Source organism: Pseudorca crassidens, chromosome 21 (assembly GCF_039906515.1).
Source record: "Pseudorca crassidens isolate mPseCra1 chromosome 21, mPseCra1.hap1, whole genome shotgun sequence".
NCBI lineage: Eukaryota > Metazoa > Chordata > Mammalia > Artiodactyla > Delphinidae > Pseudorca > Pseudorca crassidens.
Genome location: NC_090316.1, coordinates 6,546,358 through 6,564,503, shown reverse-complemented (window position 1 = coordinate 6,564,503; position 18,146 = coordinate 6,546,358). Strand labels below are relative to the sequence as shown.

General features: G+C 43.9%; 2 protein-coding genes and 1 pseudogene across 4 annotated transcripts in view; 2 read left to right on the top strand and 1 right to left on the bottom strand.

The window, feature by feature from the left end:
* Positions 1–18,146, bottom strand: part of ZMAT4 (zinc finger matrin-type 4) — a 346,711-nt gene that overhangs the window by 162,418 nt on the left and 166,147 nt on the right. The gene's annotated exons all lie outside the window — the stretch shown is intronic.
* LOC137216177 (transmembrane protein 242 pseudogene) lies at positions 1,636–2,020 on the top strand (annotated as a pseudogene).
* LOC137216169 (L-lactate dehydrogenase A-like 6B) lies at positions 2,599–4,080 on the top strand. The gene has a single exon (XM_067722083.1). The coding sequence runs from the start codon at positions 2,779–2,781 to the stop codon at positions 3,922–3,924; it is 1,146 nt and encodes a 381-aa protein (XP_067578184.1). The 5' UTR covers positions 2,599–2,778; the 3' UTR covers positions 3,925–4,080.

Sequence of the window (18,146 nt, the reverse complement as noted above, 5' to 3'; positions counted from 1 at the left end):
GAAATTTATCCTAAGGAAATCATGAGAGTCTGAGTGAATACATACAAGGTTATTTGCTAAAGCACTGATTATAATAGCTAAATGCAAAAATTTATATACTAAAATTAAGAGGACAATTTTTGAACAAATGGTGGTATATTGGTTATTGAACTAATGTTTAATAAACTGTGGCATGTTTATATAAGGGCGTGATGGAATACAAAGTTATTAAGTGAAAGCAAAGCTATTAAAGTCATGATAGAAGATATTTACAGACATGGAATATGATTCCTGATGCATTACTAAGCTCATTCATTAGAGATTTTTAAACAAGTATTTATGGAGTATCATCTCTGCATTGGGCATAGTGCAGGAAGCAACCCAGGTGACAAGCCCTGTCATGGAGTTTATATCCTAGCTGGGGAAGCTGATAATAATTAAGATAAATAAGTAAAATACATCATATGTTAGTTATGATTCCTAAGGCAGAGAAAATAATGAGAGGAGACGTGAAATTTTAAAGTGGTCCTAGGGGTGGGGAAGGGAAGGAGTGGGAGTTTGAGATTAGCAGATGCAAATTATTATATATAAGAAGGATAAACAACAAGGTCCTACTGTAAAGTACAGGGAATTATATTCCATATCCTGTGATAAACCATAATGGAAACGAATGTGAAAAAGAATATATATATGCATCAATATAACTGAATCACTTTTCTGTACAGCAGAAATTAACACAACATTGTAAATCAACTATACTTCAATAAAATTAAAAACAAACAAACAAAATAATGAAGTGGTCCTAAAAGACTTCACTGTGGAAGATACTTCACTGTGGAAGGGACTTATTCACTGTGGAATAAAGGCCTGAAAGAAGTGATGATTGGTCGTGCAGATAGATACAAGGAGGAAAAGTGTTCTAAGTGGAGGGAACAGCAAGTGATAGGGTCCTGAGCATGAGGTGACCACGGTGCTCACAGGTTAGCAAGGAGACGGGCATAGCTGGAGCAGAGTGAAAGGAGTGGTAATGAGGTCGGCGAGATGACCAGGAAGGGGACATGGTGCAAACGGTAGGTTATAATAAAGACATTGGCTTTTATGCTGTATGCAATGGAAAGTCATCTACAGGCAACAACCAGCATGGTCCACGTGCTACCACATACAAAAAGCAATATTTGCATACATATGCATACATTTTATTTATTCATATAGACATAAGACAAGGGAGAAAAGAGACAAGTGAAAACAAAAACTAGAAAGACATGTCTCTGAATGTTAAAAAGATTTTCTGTATATACAGTTTCATAAAATTTCTTTCTTTGTCCTTTGTAAATTGTCTAAACATTCCATATTGACTATATGTTCCTTTCTTGTTTTAAGAAAGAAGTGAAATCACTTTTAATTGTTTTTAATTGTAGCTGATTTACACTGTTGTGTTAGTTTTTGGTGTACAGCGAAGTGATTAAGTTATGCATATCTATATATTCTTTTTCATATTCTTTTCCATTATAGCTTATTAAAAGATATTGAATGCAGTTAGCTGTGCTATACAGTAGGAAAAGAAGTAAAATTTTTAAAAAATAATTTTTAAAATAAAATGTGAGCAAATCATGATTCCCACTATCTTGGAAGTTTTCAGTTAAAAGGGGAGAGGCTTATAAACATGGAGACAGAGGATACGGGCACTGGAGAGCCGTCTTCTCGGCTGGGGGCTCCGGCGGCAACTAATGACCGGCTTTTCGTGGTTAAAGGTGGAATTTTCCTTGGTACTGTTGCTGCAGCGGGAATGCTGGCTGGATTTGTTACAACGCTATCATTGGCTAAAAAGAGAAGTCCTGAATGGTTCAATAAGGGAAGTGTGGCCACGGCTGCCTTACCGGAGAGCGGGTCTTCCCTTGCCTTGCGAGCCCTGGGGTGGGGCTCACTTTATGCCTGGTGTGGGGTTGGTGTGATCAGCTTCGCAGTCTGGAAGGCCTTAGGAGTTCACAGTTTGGCCAAAATTTGCCATTTTAAGGACGTAGAAGATATATCCTCATGCTGATATCAGGCTACATCATCACCATCTTTCTACTCGAGAAGTCGTTTTCGATCAGGACTCTCAATTAGGAGCTTTCCTTTGTCGCAACTGTTTGACTAGCTCACGGTCGGCTCTTGCCCCTTGTCGTCAGGATCCTACGACTTCCGCAGTCACGGTCGTGACTGACATAAAGGCAGCGGAAGCCTTTCCAAGTGTAAGGTTCTCGAACTGGCTACAACGGGAAACAGGAGTCCCACTTTTCCAACGGATGCAGGGAAATGGTGCAGGAGGCCATTGGGAGACAAAGGATACGCACCTGGTTATTCCTGGCAGGGATACAGTTATGAAAATTTAACCTTATTTTCATCTGTACTGAATGGAAATGTTTTTACTTGGCATATGTAGTGAAAACAGAAAATCAGTAATCGCAAGGATCTGGGTTGTCTCATTATACATGCTAAGTAGTGGAGAGAATTCGAGTTCTTAAAATTTTAACTCCAGAATTCATTTGCGAGAGGAGCCCTACCGCGTCGTCATCGTCGTCCCCCTCCCCGCAATCAGATCAGACCTGAAGTACTTTGCGGAGGCCCATTTGAGGCCACGAGAGCTGGGCTCGCCTTGCGCAGCCGCAGTAGCAGGCCGCGTACAAAGGTCCCGGCCTTGCGCAGCCGCAGTAACGGGCTGAGCAAACGGCAACGGTCACAGCTCTCTGCTTTTGAGCTTGTAAGGCTGCCTGCTGCTTTCTTCCTATCTCTCTTCTTTCACCTCTCGAGTGAGTAGCCATGAGCTGGGCTGTGCGAATGCAGCGGGCCAGGCAGAGAGTGGGCGCTGTGAGACTGAATTGCCTGTGCCCGGGAATGGTGTTGAGTCCCTGCCAGCCGGCAGGCATCGCCCACAGAGGCACCTGGCCCATCGCCCCCGCGTCCAAGATGGCTACGGTCAAGTGTGAGCTTATGAAGAATTTCCCCTCAGAGGAGCCCGTTCGTTGCAATAAGATCTCCATTGTAGGAGCTGGATCGGTTGGCATGGCCTGTGCTATCAGCATCCTGTTAAAAGGCCTGAGTGATGAACTTGCCTTGGTGGATGTTGATGGAGGCAGACTGAAGGGTGAGACAGCGGATCTTCAGCATGGCAGCCATTTTGTGAGAATGCCCAATATTATTTCCAGCGAAGATTACCTTGTCACTGCAAACTCCAACCTCGTGATTATCACAGCAGGTGCACGCCAGGAAAAAGGAGAAACACGCCTTAATTTAGTCCAGCGAAATTTCGCCATCTTTAAGTTAATAATTTCCAGTATTGTTCAGTACAGTCCTCGCTGCAAACTGATTGTTGTTTCCAATCCAGTGGATATCTTAACTTACGTAGCCTGGAAGTTGAGTGGATTTCCCCAAAACCGTATTATTGGAAGTGGTTGTAATCTGGACACTGCCCGTTTCCGTTTCTTCATCGGGCGGAGGCTTGGTATCCATCCTGAAAGCTGTCATGGGTGGATCCTTGGAGAGCATGGAGACTCAAGTGTTCCTGTGTGGAGTGGAGTGAACATCGCTGGTGTCCCTCTGAAGGATCTGAACGTAGATATAGGAACTGATAAAGATCCTGAGCAGTGGAAAAATGTGCACAAAGATGTGGTTGCTAGCGCCTATGAGATTATTAAAACGAAAGGTTATACTTCTTGGGCCATTGGCCTGTCTGTAGCTGACTTAACAGAAAGTATTGTGAAGAATCTTAGGAGAGTGCATCCGGTTTCCACCAGAATTAAGGGTCTCTATGGAATAAATGAAGAAGTATTCCTCAGTGTTCCTTGTATCCTGGGAGGGAGTGGTATTACCAACCTTATAAAAGTAAAGTTGGCCCCTGAAGAAGAGACCCATCTGCAGAAGAGTGCAAAAACACTTTGGGAAATTCAAAAGGAGCTTAAGTTTTAAAGTTGTTTAAAACTACCATTCTGAAGTTATTGAAGAAAAGAGAGTAGTTATGGAGTTGTGTATGTCCAGTTTTTGAATAAACTTGAATTCCTAGAAGTTGGAAACAGGGAAGTGGGTAGAGTGACTCCCCTATTTATTTAGACCCCCCCCCAGCTGAATTATACTTTTTTTTTTAAACAATTCCTAAGTGACTGCATCAAAGAAGGTGTTTTCGCACCACTGATGTACCGGTCCTCACCCTGTGTATGTGTGTGTATAGTTGCCACTTGTCCAAAAAAATGTAGGATGTGGGTGTTTGTTGTGTTACAGAAATTCTGATTCTTTTCATTAAGTACAGGTTCATTCTTTTGTTCTGGGTGACTTATACCTATGTTCATTTATATACTATTTTTTTGACGTTGTAACTTCCTATACAATGTGAAAATAAACGTATACACAGAAAAAAAAAAAAAAAAGGGGAGAGATCACGCATCTGTAGATGAGATACTCTTTCAGCAATAGATGGGGCAGATCTACACGAATGTCTCTAACTATCATGACCCACCTCAATATCCGGGTCCCCTGTCCATGACCTCTTTTTCCACATGTTCCCATGGGGGTCAAGTCACTTAGCTCTGCAGACTTCTGAATAAGCTTAAGGTCCAGGAACTCCCTGACCCTACAAGTCATGAAGGAAAACTGTCAAGGAGGCAAGATGTGGGATACAAATCTACAAACACTTGTGATTTTATGTCTTTACCACCCCCCCAAACGCCACTTCCGGGTCTCAACTGTCTAAAAGAAGACAGTCAGGAGCAGGCATTATACCCCAGTTCCCACTGGTATCACCACAGCCTTGGGGAAATGAAATCAAAGGATCAGACCTAAAGAAAAAAAATTATGGACAGTTTTAAAGGAAAAATAAATAAATATCTCTGCTGGACTCACCATGAATACTCAGAAAAGAAAGTCTAGATCTTCAAATTGTGGCACCCGGCTCTGCAGCATCAGTATCACCTGAGAACTTGCTGGAAATGTGAATTCCCGGGAGCCCATCCCAGACCTGCAGCATCGGTGATGCTGTCCAAGGGACCAAGCTCCAGGTGATTCTGTTCCATTGAAAGAATGCCCTACCAATTTACATTCCCACCAACAGTTATCTTTTCTCCACACCCTCTCCAGCATTTATTGTTCAACCACTGTGGAGAACAGTATGGAGGTTCCTTAAAAAACTAAAAATAGAACTACCATATGATCCAGCAATCCCACTCTTGGGCATATATCCAAAGAAAATCATAATTCAAAAAGATACATGCACCCCAATGTTCACTGCAGCACTATTTACAATAACCAAGACATGGAAGCAACCTAGATGTCCATCGACAAAGGAATGGATAAAGAAGATGCAGTACATATATTCAATGGAATATTACTCAGCCATAAAAAATAATGCCATTTGCAGCAAGATGGATGGACCTAGAAATTTTCATACTCAATGAAGTCAGAGAAAGACAAATATCATATGATATCACTTATATGTGGTATCTAAAAAAATGATACAAATGAACATGTGTACGAAGCAGAAACAAACTCACAGACTTCAAACACAAATTTATGGTTACCAAAGGGGAAAGGTGGGGGGCGCGAGGGATAAATTAGGAGTTTGGGATTAACATATACACATTACTACATATTAAATAGATAAGCAACAAGGACCTACTGTATAGCACAAGGAACTCTACTCTATATTCTATAATAACCTATACGGGGAAAGAATCTGAAAAAGAATGGATATATGTATATGTATAGCTGAATCACTTTGCTGTACACCTGAAACTAACACAACATAGTAAATCAACTAGATTCCAATATAAAATAAAAATTAAATTTAAGAAAAAAAGAATGTCCGAAATCTACTGGAGGAGTCGTTCCTCAGACTCTGCGTCCCTTTACTTAAGAGAGAGTCGGTTGGATAGGGGGTCAAATGTCTACCCTTTAAAGGAGCTCTTCATTCATGCTTTGTGCTCTGTGGAGGTTTTTAAAAGCAAGGTCTCCTCAAGATATCAACACCTACCCAGTTTCCAGCTGGTTAGACTGGGTAGGAGTTGGGACATGAACACTTTCTCTAGACTGGTTTGGAGACCACATGCCCATCTGCTTTCCCCTCTTATTTCCTCAACTGCCAGCAGTCCTATCATTGTGAAATTGTTTCACTGGTGAGTTAACCTCTCTGGATATAAAATACTGTCCTCCTATGAAAAGTTCTGAGACCTTTTAACAGCGAGACTAGCTGAAACATTCTGTATCTCCTTTATAATCCTGTAAGTTTATCTTCGATTGTTCAGTAATACCGTCTTTTCCCAGTAGGTTGGAATCATCCTTTTGCTACTAAACCTCGAACACACCGAAGGCCCTTAAGTCCCCGTCTGATGGGGCCAGATGGAAGGTATTCTGAGAATCTCATTTACCATTTACTATGTGCTTGTCTCTGATGCAGGCTGTACAGAAAGGTCAGAACAAATCACATATTCACTAGCCTTTCTGTGTCAGTTCAACTAAGCAAGCCAGACCAAAGGAACACTTTCTAATAGGAAATATGCAAACTAAAACATTGCGTTAAAAATGTGTATTTCTTGAAAAAACTTCAGAGAGTTATAACTTCAGAGAATCTTTCAGCCTCAAGCAGGGACTGAATTTAGTAAAGTAAGGTTACTGGAAGTTTCGGTGGTATGTTCCTTTTTATTTTATGTTTAAATAAACTTTATTTTGGAATAATTTAAATATACAGAAAAGTTACAAGGATAGTACAGAAAGTGCCCATACATTGCTCACTCAGCTTTCCCTAATGATAACATCGTACATAACCATGATATATTCTTCAATGCTACAAGATTAACATCTGTACCTTACTATTACCTAAACCATAGACCTGATTTGCATTTCACCAGTTTTTCCACTCAGATTCTTTTTCTGTTCCAAGATCCAATCCAGGATACCACGTTGCACTTGGCATTCTGTTTTTCAGCTCTCTTTTACTCCTTCCTGCCAGCTTCTGGATTAGAACCTCACATAGAAGATCCGCTTATAAATAGCTATTAATTAACTAACACAGCATCCTGTGTTTCAAAACTGGTAGCAATTCTACTCTAAACATCAAGCAACCCATCGTGCCCTGTCACCAGCCTGCCTCAAGGGTTAGACTGGCCTGACTCAAACGTGGGCACCCTCTTAGGCAGGCCTGGGGTCAGAACAAGAAATCTATTTGGACTGGACAAGCTAACCAAGCCCTGCTGGTTCCTATTTCTGAAGGTAAAAGTAAGCCAGTGTGTCACGAGGGCAGGTCTTTGTAACGGTATCTTTAGGATGGCTGGGATGACAAATGGTTTAGGAAACTGCAGTTATTTATTTTTCTAAATTACCAGTTCATTCAAAGGCTACAGTATGAAGAAGATCTGGGCAACAGAAAAAACAGAAATCACCCGTGATCCCTTGGAGAGCATCCTCCTGACAACAGTTACTGTGTCTTTATCAGCTCACCGGTCTCCCACACTCTCTGCCCACCCAACTCACCTCCACAACAGTGAGAGAAAGTGAGAGACACACAGAGCAAAACAAACAAAAACCTTTAGCCAAAAGCGAAGTTTGCAAACTGCCCATCTATATCATGGTTCTCAGCCCTGCTCTGTAATAAGGTTTCTGCCGGTGCAGGAAAATGGTTTCCTGAGTGGAAGCAATCGTCTCTCATATCGCTGTGAATTCAAGTTCCAATTTCTCACGATATTCTTCCTCTAAATCTCTGACACACAAACATTCCTAAGGTTCAATTGTGGCATCGACCCGGAAGCTCAGATGAGGAAGAAACAAATAATCATGTCTGATTCTTGAGGCACCGCCCAGATAGGAAATGGGTCAGGCCCAGAAATAAGCCTGAGGGCTCTCTCCCTAAATGTGTTATACCACGGGGATGTTTTTTCTTTTTCTTCTTTCAATGAAGAAGTTGGCACGAGAGTTGTTACGACTTTGAGGAACACACTAGAGAAAGCAGTGGGAACGTGGACCTGGACAGACAGTGAGGCCCAGGGCGAGGGCCCCCCCCATGTGCTGTTCTCCATGAGCCCGAGGGCACAAGCCCTGCCCCCCAGCAGCCCGTCCTTCCTCAAGGCTGATTCTGGACTGGAACTGAGACCTGGAGACAGTTTCGGCGTGTCCTCCACAGAGGACCAAGCCACCATCTACACCATCATTGCTCCACAGTGGACTCACCTTTCCCTAATTCCAAATTCATAATGAAACTCTGCATCCGAAGATTCTTATCAACTTCTTGCCCATGTTATTTAAGCCTCAGAGATTTGTCTGGAAAACACCAGCATCCTTAATGATCCAGAGGAAATCAATCTCATTCAGGTGATTGTTGTCACTATTGATTGTGACAATCTGCACTGTTGAGTACGAAAGGTCCTAAGATTAGCCTGCCATTCACGGCAAGTATCCCCAAACTTTTCTTAATCGAGTTTCTAATTTTCTAAGAAGTCTTATGATTGCTTTGGATAAATACAAGTCTTGGTCTGAGGTCAGAAGCATTTATGGCATCCCTTCTCCCTGCTGCCCTCATCCAAATTATAGGAAAAGGATGACAGGGAGTGTGACATCAAAGGCCAGGTACAATTTCAGAATCATCAGGCAGACTCTTTCAGAAGCCCCTGTCTCCTGATAGCACGATCTGAACGAGGGGATGAGGAGAGAGGGAGATAGGATCAGAGGCAAAATAGCAAATACCATGAGAAAGCTATTTTTAAGCCTTCAGGAGACACTGAGGGTAGAGGTTTCTTGAACCATAGAGCTGCATCTTAAAGCCAACCATGTGTCTGCATTTTAGAACTATCAGCTAGAAGCATCTTAGTGGGTAGGGAATTTATATTCATAACCAGATAAGTGCATAGTCTGATCATAAACAACGCACGGCCGCCTCTCTTTCTATGCCTGGAATAGTTGTTTTGGTAGCACTCTCAGCTTTTCTTTACACACAACCCTAAACGTGGCCACAAGTAAAATGCATCAAATATAACAAAGTCATATTCAAATTATTCTCCAAAAAGTGAATACGATTCCCTTTTTTCCTGTGAACCACAAAAATAAAACTGTGATGAAACCCCAAGGGGACAAGCCAGACTTGGAACCAACACACGACCCTCCTGTCCATGAGCAGGAGTAAACGAAGGAGATGTACAGGCTGCACAAAGCACCAGGGAAGTGACGGGGATCCACACGCACAAGGGACCCGGTAATCGGAAGCACATGGTTTTCGTCCATCGCGACCTATGAGCGCATGCGCACTCGCAGCACAGACAGCAGGCGCATGCGCACACACGCACGCAATGCAGGTACACGCGCACGCAGGCCCATGCACACGTACACGCACGCACACTCATTCACTCCCAGTGCGCGACGTTCACACTCTCAACACAATAACCCACATACAAGAAACGGTTTCCCAAGGAGTCCGAGACCCCACCACACAGCCAGGACGAGGCCATTTCTTCCCCACCTGACTGAACCTGCAAGCACACCTTCCCTCAGGAAGAAGCTGGAGATGGAGGCGACAAGGTGGTCACAGAAGCCCCTGAGTCGGGACAAAGAGCCGGGGAGCATTTGCATCTGTGTCTGAGGCCACAGTCACCTTCTGGAAGGCGTATCGTTAAGACTGGTTAGGTGTAGCTGAAGGTTCTATCCATGCTCCACGTCAGCTACTTCACGGGCTGATGAGAATTAGTGGGCCAGGTGGAAATCAAACCAGCCTCTACAGTATTATTTCTATGGAAAAAGGGTTCCACACTCCAGGCAGAGATTCACAAGTGAATCGTTAGAACACCATACATTTGTGCTTTGGTGCCTTCTGGGGAGGGGCAGGGACTAGCTTTTTGCCTTTCGTCTCATCTTGAAGAAGGACACAGCCGGTGGATGGGGGCTGTGCTCCACGGGGGTAGCAGATTGTCCTGGAAGTGTCACATCTGAAAATGCACTCTGACAATGGCTGCTACTGCCATCCCATGTGCAAAGCTGCCTCCTGAAGTCCTGTGCTAAGCGCCCTTGCCCTTGAACCTGGCTGTGCGCCCCTGAGAGCCAGGTAGCTGCCCTGCCTAGTCTACATTTCAGCTTTTTCCCGTCCTGTGGATTGACGTTTCCTGTGCCTTTGCTGTCTCGACGTGAAAGCTACTTCCCATGCTCTCCTTCGACTCTCTGCCCAGCAAGTCGCCTGGGATAAACACGAATCCCCCTAAGGCTTCCCTATCGCTCTCCCCACAGCCTGATTGCCACTTGACAACTGAAAAACCTATGCTTTTGAGTTGCTGCCAGGTGACTGAGCAGGAATTAACACACTTATAGGTGTCTCGGGAAGCACAGGTGAATTCAGGTAGGCTGACCCTCGATAATATGATCCAAATAGGATAGGGAAGGGAAGGAGTGACAAAACCATTCAAGGAGCTGGATGTGGTATCTGTGGTGGTCCCAAGTCTCAAGGGAAGTCAGCATGTAAAATTACTTTCTTGGCTTTTAGCTTGCACAGAGGTGATGCGCTCTGTCAGTGTTTGATTTTGTTCTAACCTGTTTTGTGGCTCAGTAAATCATTGGACGATGTCTTAAGATGGTATCTAGCCTTTCATGGGCTGACTCATGTGCACAGATACTTATTAGTCATCTACTATATGCCAGGCATCAGAGAGAATAAGATACAGACTCTGACCTTCAAGAACTTCCAGTGGAAGGAGAGAGAATGACACATAATCAGGTCAGTTGATTTCACTACACTCTGATATGTTCTATCACAGACAAGGGGAGGCACAGCAGAGAGAATAAGTCTTCTGGAGAGAGCTGGGACCTTCCTACAGGAAGAAATATTTAAACTGGGTTTTGAAGGCTGAGTACGACTTTGCCAAGCATATATGAATGTAGAGATGAGAAAGGAGATGGTGCGATCTGGAAATGGGAAGACATGCAGAGTAAGGCACTTGAGGGAGAAGATGAAGTGGACAGGTAGGCAGGACCCAGGACAAAAAGAGGCTCAGGTCCCAGAAGGAAGAGGTAACAGGATAGTCCTAGTTCCCCGTGTTCATCTACAAAACAGTTTTACTAACGAAGCATCAGAAGTCTTGTTGAATCTGTCTGCACTTCCACCAATGAAGCTGAAAGGACGACTCCTTTCCGTCACTGCATGACTTGCAAGTGGACATGCTGTGATGATCGGCTGCCTCCCGGGGGCCTCGCCGTGAGAGGGCCCACAGCGGGGAGTCGTCTCAGGAGTCCCAGGAAGCAGAGCTGCGCTTCCCGAGACACCTGTAAGTGTGTTAATTCCTGCTCAGTCACCTGGCAGCAACTCAAAAGCATAGGCTTTTCAATTAATTGTCAAGTGGCAGTCAGGCTGAGGGGAGAGCGATAGCGAAGAGGTAGGGGAATTCATGTCTCGCAGGGCTGTGGTTACTCTTTCCCCAAAGAGACAGAGAACCTTGTTAGAAACTAAGCTAATGTAATATTTTTCCTGGGGTGCCTCTTAAGGGGAGGTTCTTTTGTTCTGTTTTCTTTTTGTGTGTGTCTGTATTAATCAGAATCCACCAAGGCACTGGATATATGCATATATGAGGGTGATACGACGTATACTCTTCTACACAGGGTGCAAGGGGCAGCTGCCGGAAAGCATGATGCTTTCATGCTTTCAGGGCTGCAGCAGCTTTTCTGACCCTGCCTGGTGGTCACAGAGCAGGACCCATCAAAGAGCCACCAGGAAGCTCTTGCTCCATGGCTCCGTGCACTGAGGAGCTCCCTCAAAATCATCATTTCATTTCCACCTACTGTCAGAGACAGCATTGCCTTTGAAGAAACAGGGAGAATGAGAGATAAGAGAAGGACTTGTAAAATAAATGAACATTCTTCTGAATCCGTGTTGTACACAACCATATAATTTTTGCAATGTTACTCATTAGATCATGTAACCAGGATCCTCCAATTTCCACTCTGCCTTTCCTCTCTTTCTTCTCAACAGATACTCATCATTGGTACTTTCCTAGGTCAATCTTTTACCTGATTTCCATTACCCAATGTTGTTTTTGACAGAGTTGATGATTATCTCAAACAGCACACTCGCTAAACGTGACAGACAAGCACTTTCAGAATTAAAGTCTTTCCTGCTTCCCTAATTAGAACAACATTCCTGCACAGACTACCCAGATGCACCTGCCTTGGTGCAAAGTCTGAAGGCTGATCACATTGCCTTTCTTTGGTCAAAGATGCTCTGAGTTAAAGCAGATGGACGGGAGGAAACCTTCTCCAGATGTGATTTTCTCTTTCATCAAGCAGCATCAAGTTCATGGGCTTTTCTAGACAAATGGTTTCCAAAAACGCAGCCAACCATCAATTATTCAGTAATTGATTAAGTCGACTGTCAATTATATACATCTGCTGTTTCTCAATTTTCTCTCCCTTGACTTTTGCTCTTCCTACCATCTCACTGCAGATAGCTCTTTCCCCAGAGGACAGACAGTGGCAGTGAAAGGGGAGAGAATGGGAGGCAGGCAAGTGGCCGCTCTGTCCCCGTGAACCTTAATCACCCACACCTGGCTGAGCATGGATTTTAGGTCAGAGGTCAAACTATGGCCCACTGCCCAAGTCTGGCTCACTGCCTGCTTTCTGAAAGCAAAGCGTTATTGGAACACAGCCACTATCATTTGCTTACGTGTTGTCTGTGGTGCTCTTGCACTCAGCAGCAGAGTTGAGCAGTTGCAACAGAAACCACATGGCTCTCAAAGCCTCAAACACCTACCTCTGGCCCTTTACAGAGGAAGCTTGCTGACCCCTATGTTAGGTGCCTGGGCTAGTGAGATCAGCTTCTTAGGGCAAGCTCTGATTGAGGTGAAGGACTCACATTCTCTAGCTCATGAGCCCAGATGTCACCTGTAAGAACAGTATAAATGTTAAGGACACCCTAGGTCACCCAATGCAGAAAAAGATAATTTGAAAGCTTGCTTTTAACTGCAAGTAAAAGAAAACACCAAATCAAACTGGCCTGAGGAATTTATTTTCTCACTTCGTAAGTTGAGAGATAATTTAGCCCCAGGGTTAGTTTTGTCAGTGGCCTGGCAGCTCAAGGTTCTTTTGCTCTTTCTGGCCGGCCATGCTCAGCCTGATGTGTGCTTCAGGCGAACTCTCCTCGTGGCACTAAGATGGCTGCAGAATTCCAGTCATCTCACACTGACACAACAGTGTCCAGCAACAGAACAATCTTTCCTTATGTCTGTTTTTAAGATTGCGTCAAATGGTTCCCATAACTGCCACACCCACCCTCAGCTGTCTTACCCTGTATCTCAGTAGCCAGAACAATTGTACACGCTCCTGTGTTAAACCAATGACTGACAAGTCACAGGACCAGCTTCCTCTAGTCATGATGCAGCCTTTGGTCCTGGGACGGACGCCTCTCTCCCCTGAGCTTATGCTTTAGCTGAGAAGGGTGGGTCTGTAAAAAAAATTGGGGCTCTATCAAAAGGAAAAAGAGTGAAGAGGTATGCTAAGTAGACAAACAACGTCTGTTGTTGATTAACACAGATCCCATTTCACCACTAAAATAGTTCACAAGCCATGTCAAATTAGTGAAGAGCAAATTATACATATTATATATACATATATATGCATACATGCACACACACAGAACTTTATACAGTAGAGAATACTTTCTATTTTAAAGATTAAAATACTTCCATGGGGCTTCCCTGGTGGCGCAGTGGTTGAGGGTCCGCCTGCCGGTGCAGGGGACGCGGGTTTGTGCCCCGGTCCAGGAAGATCCCACATGCTGCGGAGCGGCTGGGCCCGTGAGCCATGGCCGCTGAGCCTGCACTTCCGGAGCCTGTGCTCCGCGGCGAGAGAGGCCGCAGCGGTGAGAGGCCCGCGTACCGCCAAAAAAAAAAAAAAAAATACTTCCATGAACTATCACTATGAACTTGGAACCTGGACACATCATTTTCTCTCTCTGGACCTTAAGAGGTTAAGACAAGATGAAACTCCCTTCAAGGTCTGGGATACAAAAATCATTATTAATTCAAAACCTTAAGTAAAGGAACATTGGTATTTGGATAAATATTTTATTCATATGTTTTTATATTTATAAGCTGCATGTTTACACAAAGAATATGAGCTAGCCTTAAAACAAATCTAAATACCAAAAGGGAAAATAAGTAGCCATCGGAATCGGTGCTAGTGGAAAATAAGGGAAGGAAAACATGAAAGATAGAAGCTAGGGGAGCATGTAGAAAAGCAAACCATATGTTCCCGGAGAGTTGCTTCTAAGAACCACCTAAAAATTGAGTTCTAAGGTCTCTACAATAGGAAACAAGAAAGGAAACACGGTAAGTTACAAAAGGGACAGTGCCCTTGAGATAAAATCACAACAATTATTTAAAGGAAGCATAGCTTTGCTTGATAATAAGACTTAAGATAAATTTCCCTCAGGTCTCCTAATAAGGAAGACAATAAGCATTTTTCTTGGTATCAACATTTTAAAGTTTGATCTATTAAAGTAACGCTAACCGCTAAAACAAACAAACCCTAATATCTCAATGCCTTAACACAGTGAAAATGCATTTCCTGCTGACATGACATCCAATGTTTCTGCGGTTTCTGGCCAGTGGGTGGCCACGATTTTCCATATCACGGGTTCAGCCTTCTCTGGGGGCTCAGAGCCCTCTGCAATCAGCTAACGCAGGGTTTCTCAGCCTTGGCACTACTGACATTTTAGAACAGCCGATGTTCTGTTGTTGACGGCTGCCCTGTCATTGTAGGGTGTTGAGAAGCATCATAGGACACTATACACCAGATGCCAGAAGGAGGGCAATCAAAAGTGTCTCCAAATACTGCCAAATGTCCCCTGGGGGATGAAACTGCTTCTGGTGGAGGATGGGGAAAGAAAGAGTAGGGAAAGCGTGTCTTTTTATTGATGTATAATTTACACACACAAATGGTCAGATTTTAAATGTTCAGATCAGTGAGTTTTGACAACTGCTACACCCGTGTGATAAACACCAACCAAGACAGAGGCCAACCATTGCCCTCGCCCAGAAAACTTCCTAGACCTCTCATCCAGTCAGCCTATCAGGCATTTCTGATTTCTGTCACCAGCGATTAGTTTTGTCCAGTCTTGGACTTCGTATTCATGGAATCACGCCGTATACATCCTTCTGTGTTTGGCTCCTTCGCACAATGTTTTGAAACACACCCATGTGCTGCATGCATCAGTAGTTCTTTCCTTCATGTTTCCTTCACGTTCCACTGTATGAATAGACCACAGATGTCTTCACCTGTTAACTTTTACACTTCCTTTTCAAAGTTTTTCCTGGAAGTGTTGTGCATCACTTCTGTTCACCATCACTGAGAGAGATGATTGTGACCCGTCTAAATGTAGGAAGGGCTGAACAGTGATGTCTCCAGCTGGGCAGTCACTTGTCAGTGATGACTCTGTACTCCAGAAGGTGGAGCATAAATCTTTTGCAGGATAGTTAATTATCTCTTTCAAATCTCGCATCCAAATGGGAGAAGTATGTATTGCTTCTCACCTTTAGGCTAGAAGAGGCAAAAGCTGCTGGAAGTACTTATAGTACATGTATAGTAAGTTCTGAAATAAAGTCTAAAAAACTATTAGCTATACAAACATGTTCTAGTCTGTCACGTTAAATAACAAAATAAACTCGTGTTGCAGTTAGTCATCCACACGGTCTCTCTAATACTAAATAACCCAATGCTGAAAGGTAAAACAGCCTACGATTCTCTGCTTTACTTCCACTAATGATTTAATACATACAAACACTCGATTAAAATATAGAGAAATAAAACCGTGATTAAGGATGAATTGAGATGTATGTATGTATATATATGCATGTCTCATTTGAAAAGATGGGCACATCTATTAAAATGGCATCATATAAAAATAGAAAATTTTATATAGATGTGCATGAATATGCCATCGTATGATGATCCTGTTTGACTTCCCTAACCTAATACATTCACAACAATTCTTTATAATCTTACAATACTTGGGCTTTCCTGGTGGCGCAGTGGTTAAGAATCCACCTGCCAACGCAGGGCACACGGGTTCGAGCCTTCGTCTGGGAAGATCCCACATGCTGCAGAGCAACTAAGCCCCTGCGCCACAACTACTGAGCCTGCGCTCTAGAGCCCGTGAGCCACAACTACTGAGCTCGCGTGACACAACTACTGAAGCCCACGTGCCTAGAGCCTGTGCTCCGCAACAAGAGAAGCCACCGCAATGAATAGTCCCCACTCATGGCAGCTAGAGAAAGCCCGCGCACAGCAACAAACACCCAACGCAGCCAAAAATAAATTAATTAATTAAAAAAAGAAAATGGGGCTTCCCTGGTGGAGCAGTGGTTGAGAGTCCGCCTGCCGATGCAGAGAACATGGGTTCGTGCCCCGGTCCGGGAGGATCCCACATGCTGCGGAGCGGCTGGGCCCGTGAGCCATGGCCACTGAGCCTGCGCGTCCGGAGCCTGTGCTCCGCAACGGGAGAGGCCACAACAGTGAGAGGCCCGCGTACCGCAAAATAAATAAATAAATAAAATAATCTTACAATACTTGATTTGCACACATTGTATATTTCTGTTTATATGGGTTTCCAACCTGCTCTCCCTGAAAGGGTTCAGACCCAAGTGTGTACATGAGGGTCTGATTGGTGTAGTTCTGGCAGGGGTCTCATCATAAGCATCTAGGGAAACACCAGGGAAATAGCTCCCCTTGAAGGAAGGGCAAACACGTCTAGCTTATATACAAAGGGTCGCAATAAGAGGACCTGAAACAGGAAGGTCAAAGCCAGTAGGAGGTACTGGGGCAGGGGACATACAGCAAGCAAGAGACATACAGTTGGCATCAAATAGAGCCAGGAACACAGGGTGAGGGTCCTGGGGCTGCGGCCCTCAGAAGCCCAAGCAGAAAGGAGGCACTGGGCATTAGGACAGTCGGCCAGCAGGGAGCAGGGCCCAAGCCACTGAGCTGGATTCATGTCTAGGACGGATGCCAAGAGTACCCTAGATGGCAACTAAGTCACCACGATGGGACTCAGGCACAGGACAAGAGGAGAGTTTAGGAGGGTTTAACACCTAGCCAAAGTATCCAGTGGTCCATGATGCCAGGATGTCTTGAAGCAAGCATGACTGAGGCTGGTTTCAAAAGTATTGGGGTGGGGCGGGGAGGGGGTGGTGGGGGTGGTGGGATGAACTGGGAGATTGGGATTGACATATATACACTAATATGCATAAAGTAGGTAACTAATAAGATGCTGCTATATAGAAAAATAAAATAAAATATTAACTTGTAAAAAAAACAAAAGAGTTGTGGGATGGCTCTTCACCATCTCTTCCCAAAATGGGCTCCAGTTGCCTTGGTTGTGGGAAGAAGAGGGATACGGAATTCGGGGACCAGGGACAGCTGGCAGGCAGAGGCTGAGCGTGACCTTCATGCTCTTAGCTTTAAAAAAATTCTTCCCAGAGTTGAAGTACATTGACATTCTTTTAGAAGAGTCCCCAACGCACCTTTGAGGGACAATTATTACAAGGGGGTCAATGGGCAAAACAGACCCCATTTTTGGACCTTCAGTAGGTTCACTACTGTCTTTGAAAAAATCAAAACTCTGGTGTATTTCGCTTCCAACTTAAAAATGCCTTGAAACGCTACTATGTTCCACATTTTAAACTTGTTGCCAGGAAAGAGGGTAACTGCATCTAATTTGCAATGCATGCCTAGGCATCATGTTAATTCACAGGACTTGTGTTAATAAGATACACTTCAAAGTGAATCCTGTGTATTCTACAGAATTAACTAGAATTATTTAGGGACCTGTTAACAAACTGCTGAAGTGCAGAAGCTTTGGGGTTTGCTGGGCAGTCAAAGCTTATTACAAGCCGTGTTAGGGCAATTTCAGGGGCAGGCAAAAAAGGATTGTTACTTTCTGGGGAGACTTAGGCATAACTTTCAGATTTCATTAACAATGACATATACATGGATTGCAGATAACTATTACAGGTGCGCCCCATTTGAAGAACTATTAGTTGTGAAAAGCAATCTGAGAGCGTGTCTACATGAGGAGGAAGTTATTCATTTTGATAAAGAATTTTCTATTTACTCATCAGCTATTATTCATTCATTCATTCATTCACTCATTCAGAAAACGTTTCCCAAGCCTCCCCATGAGTAGG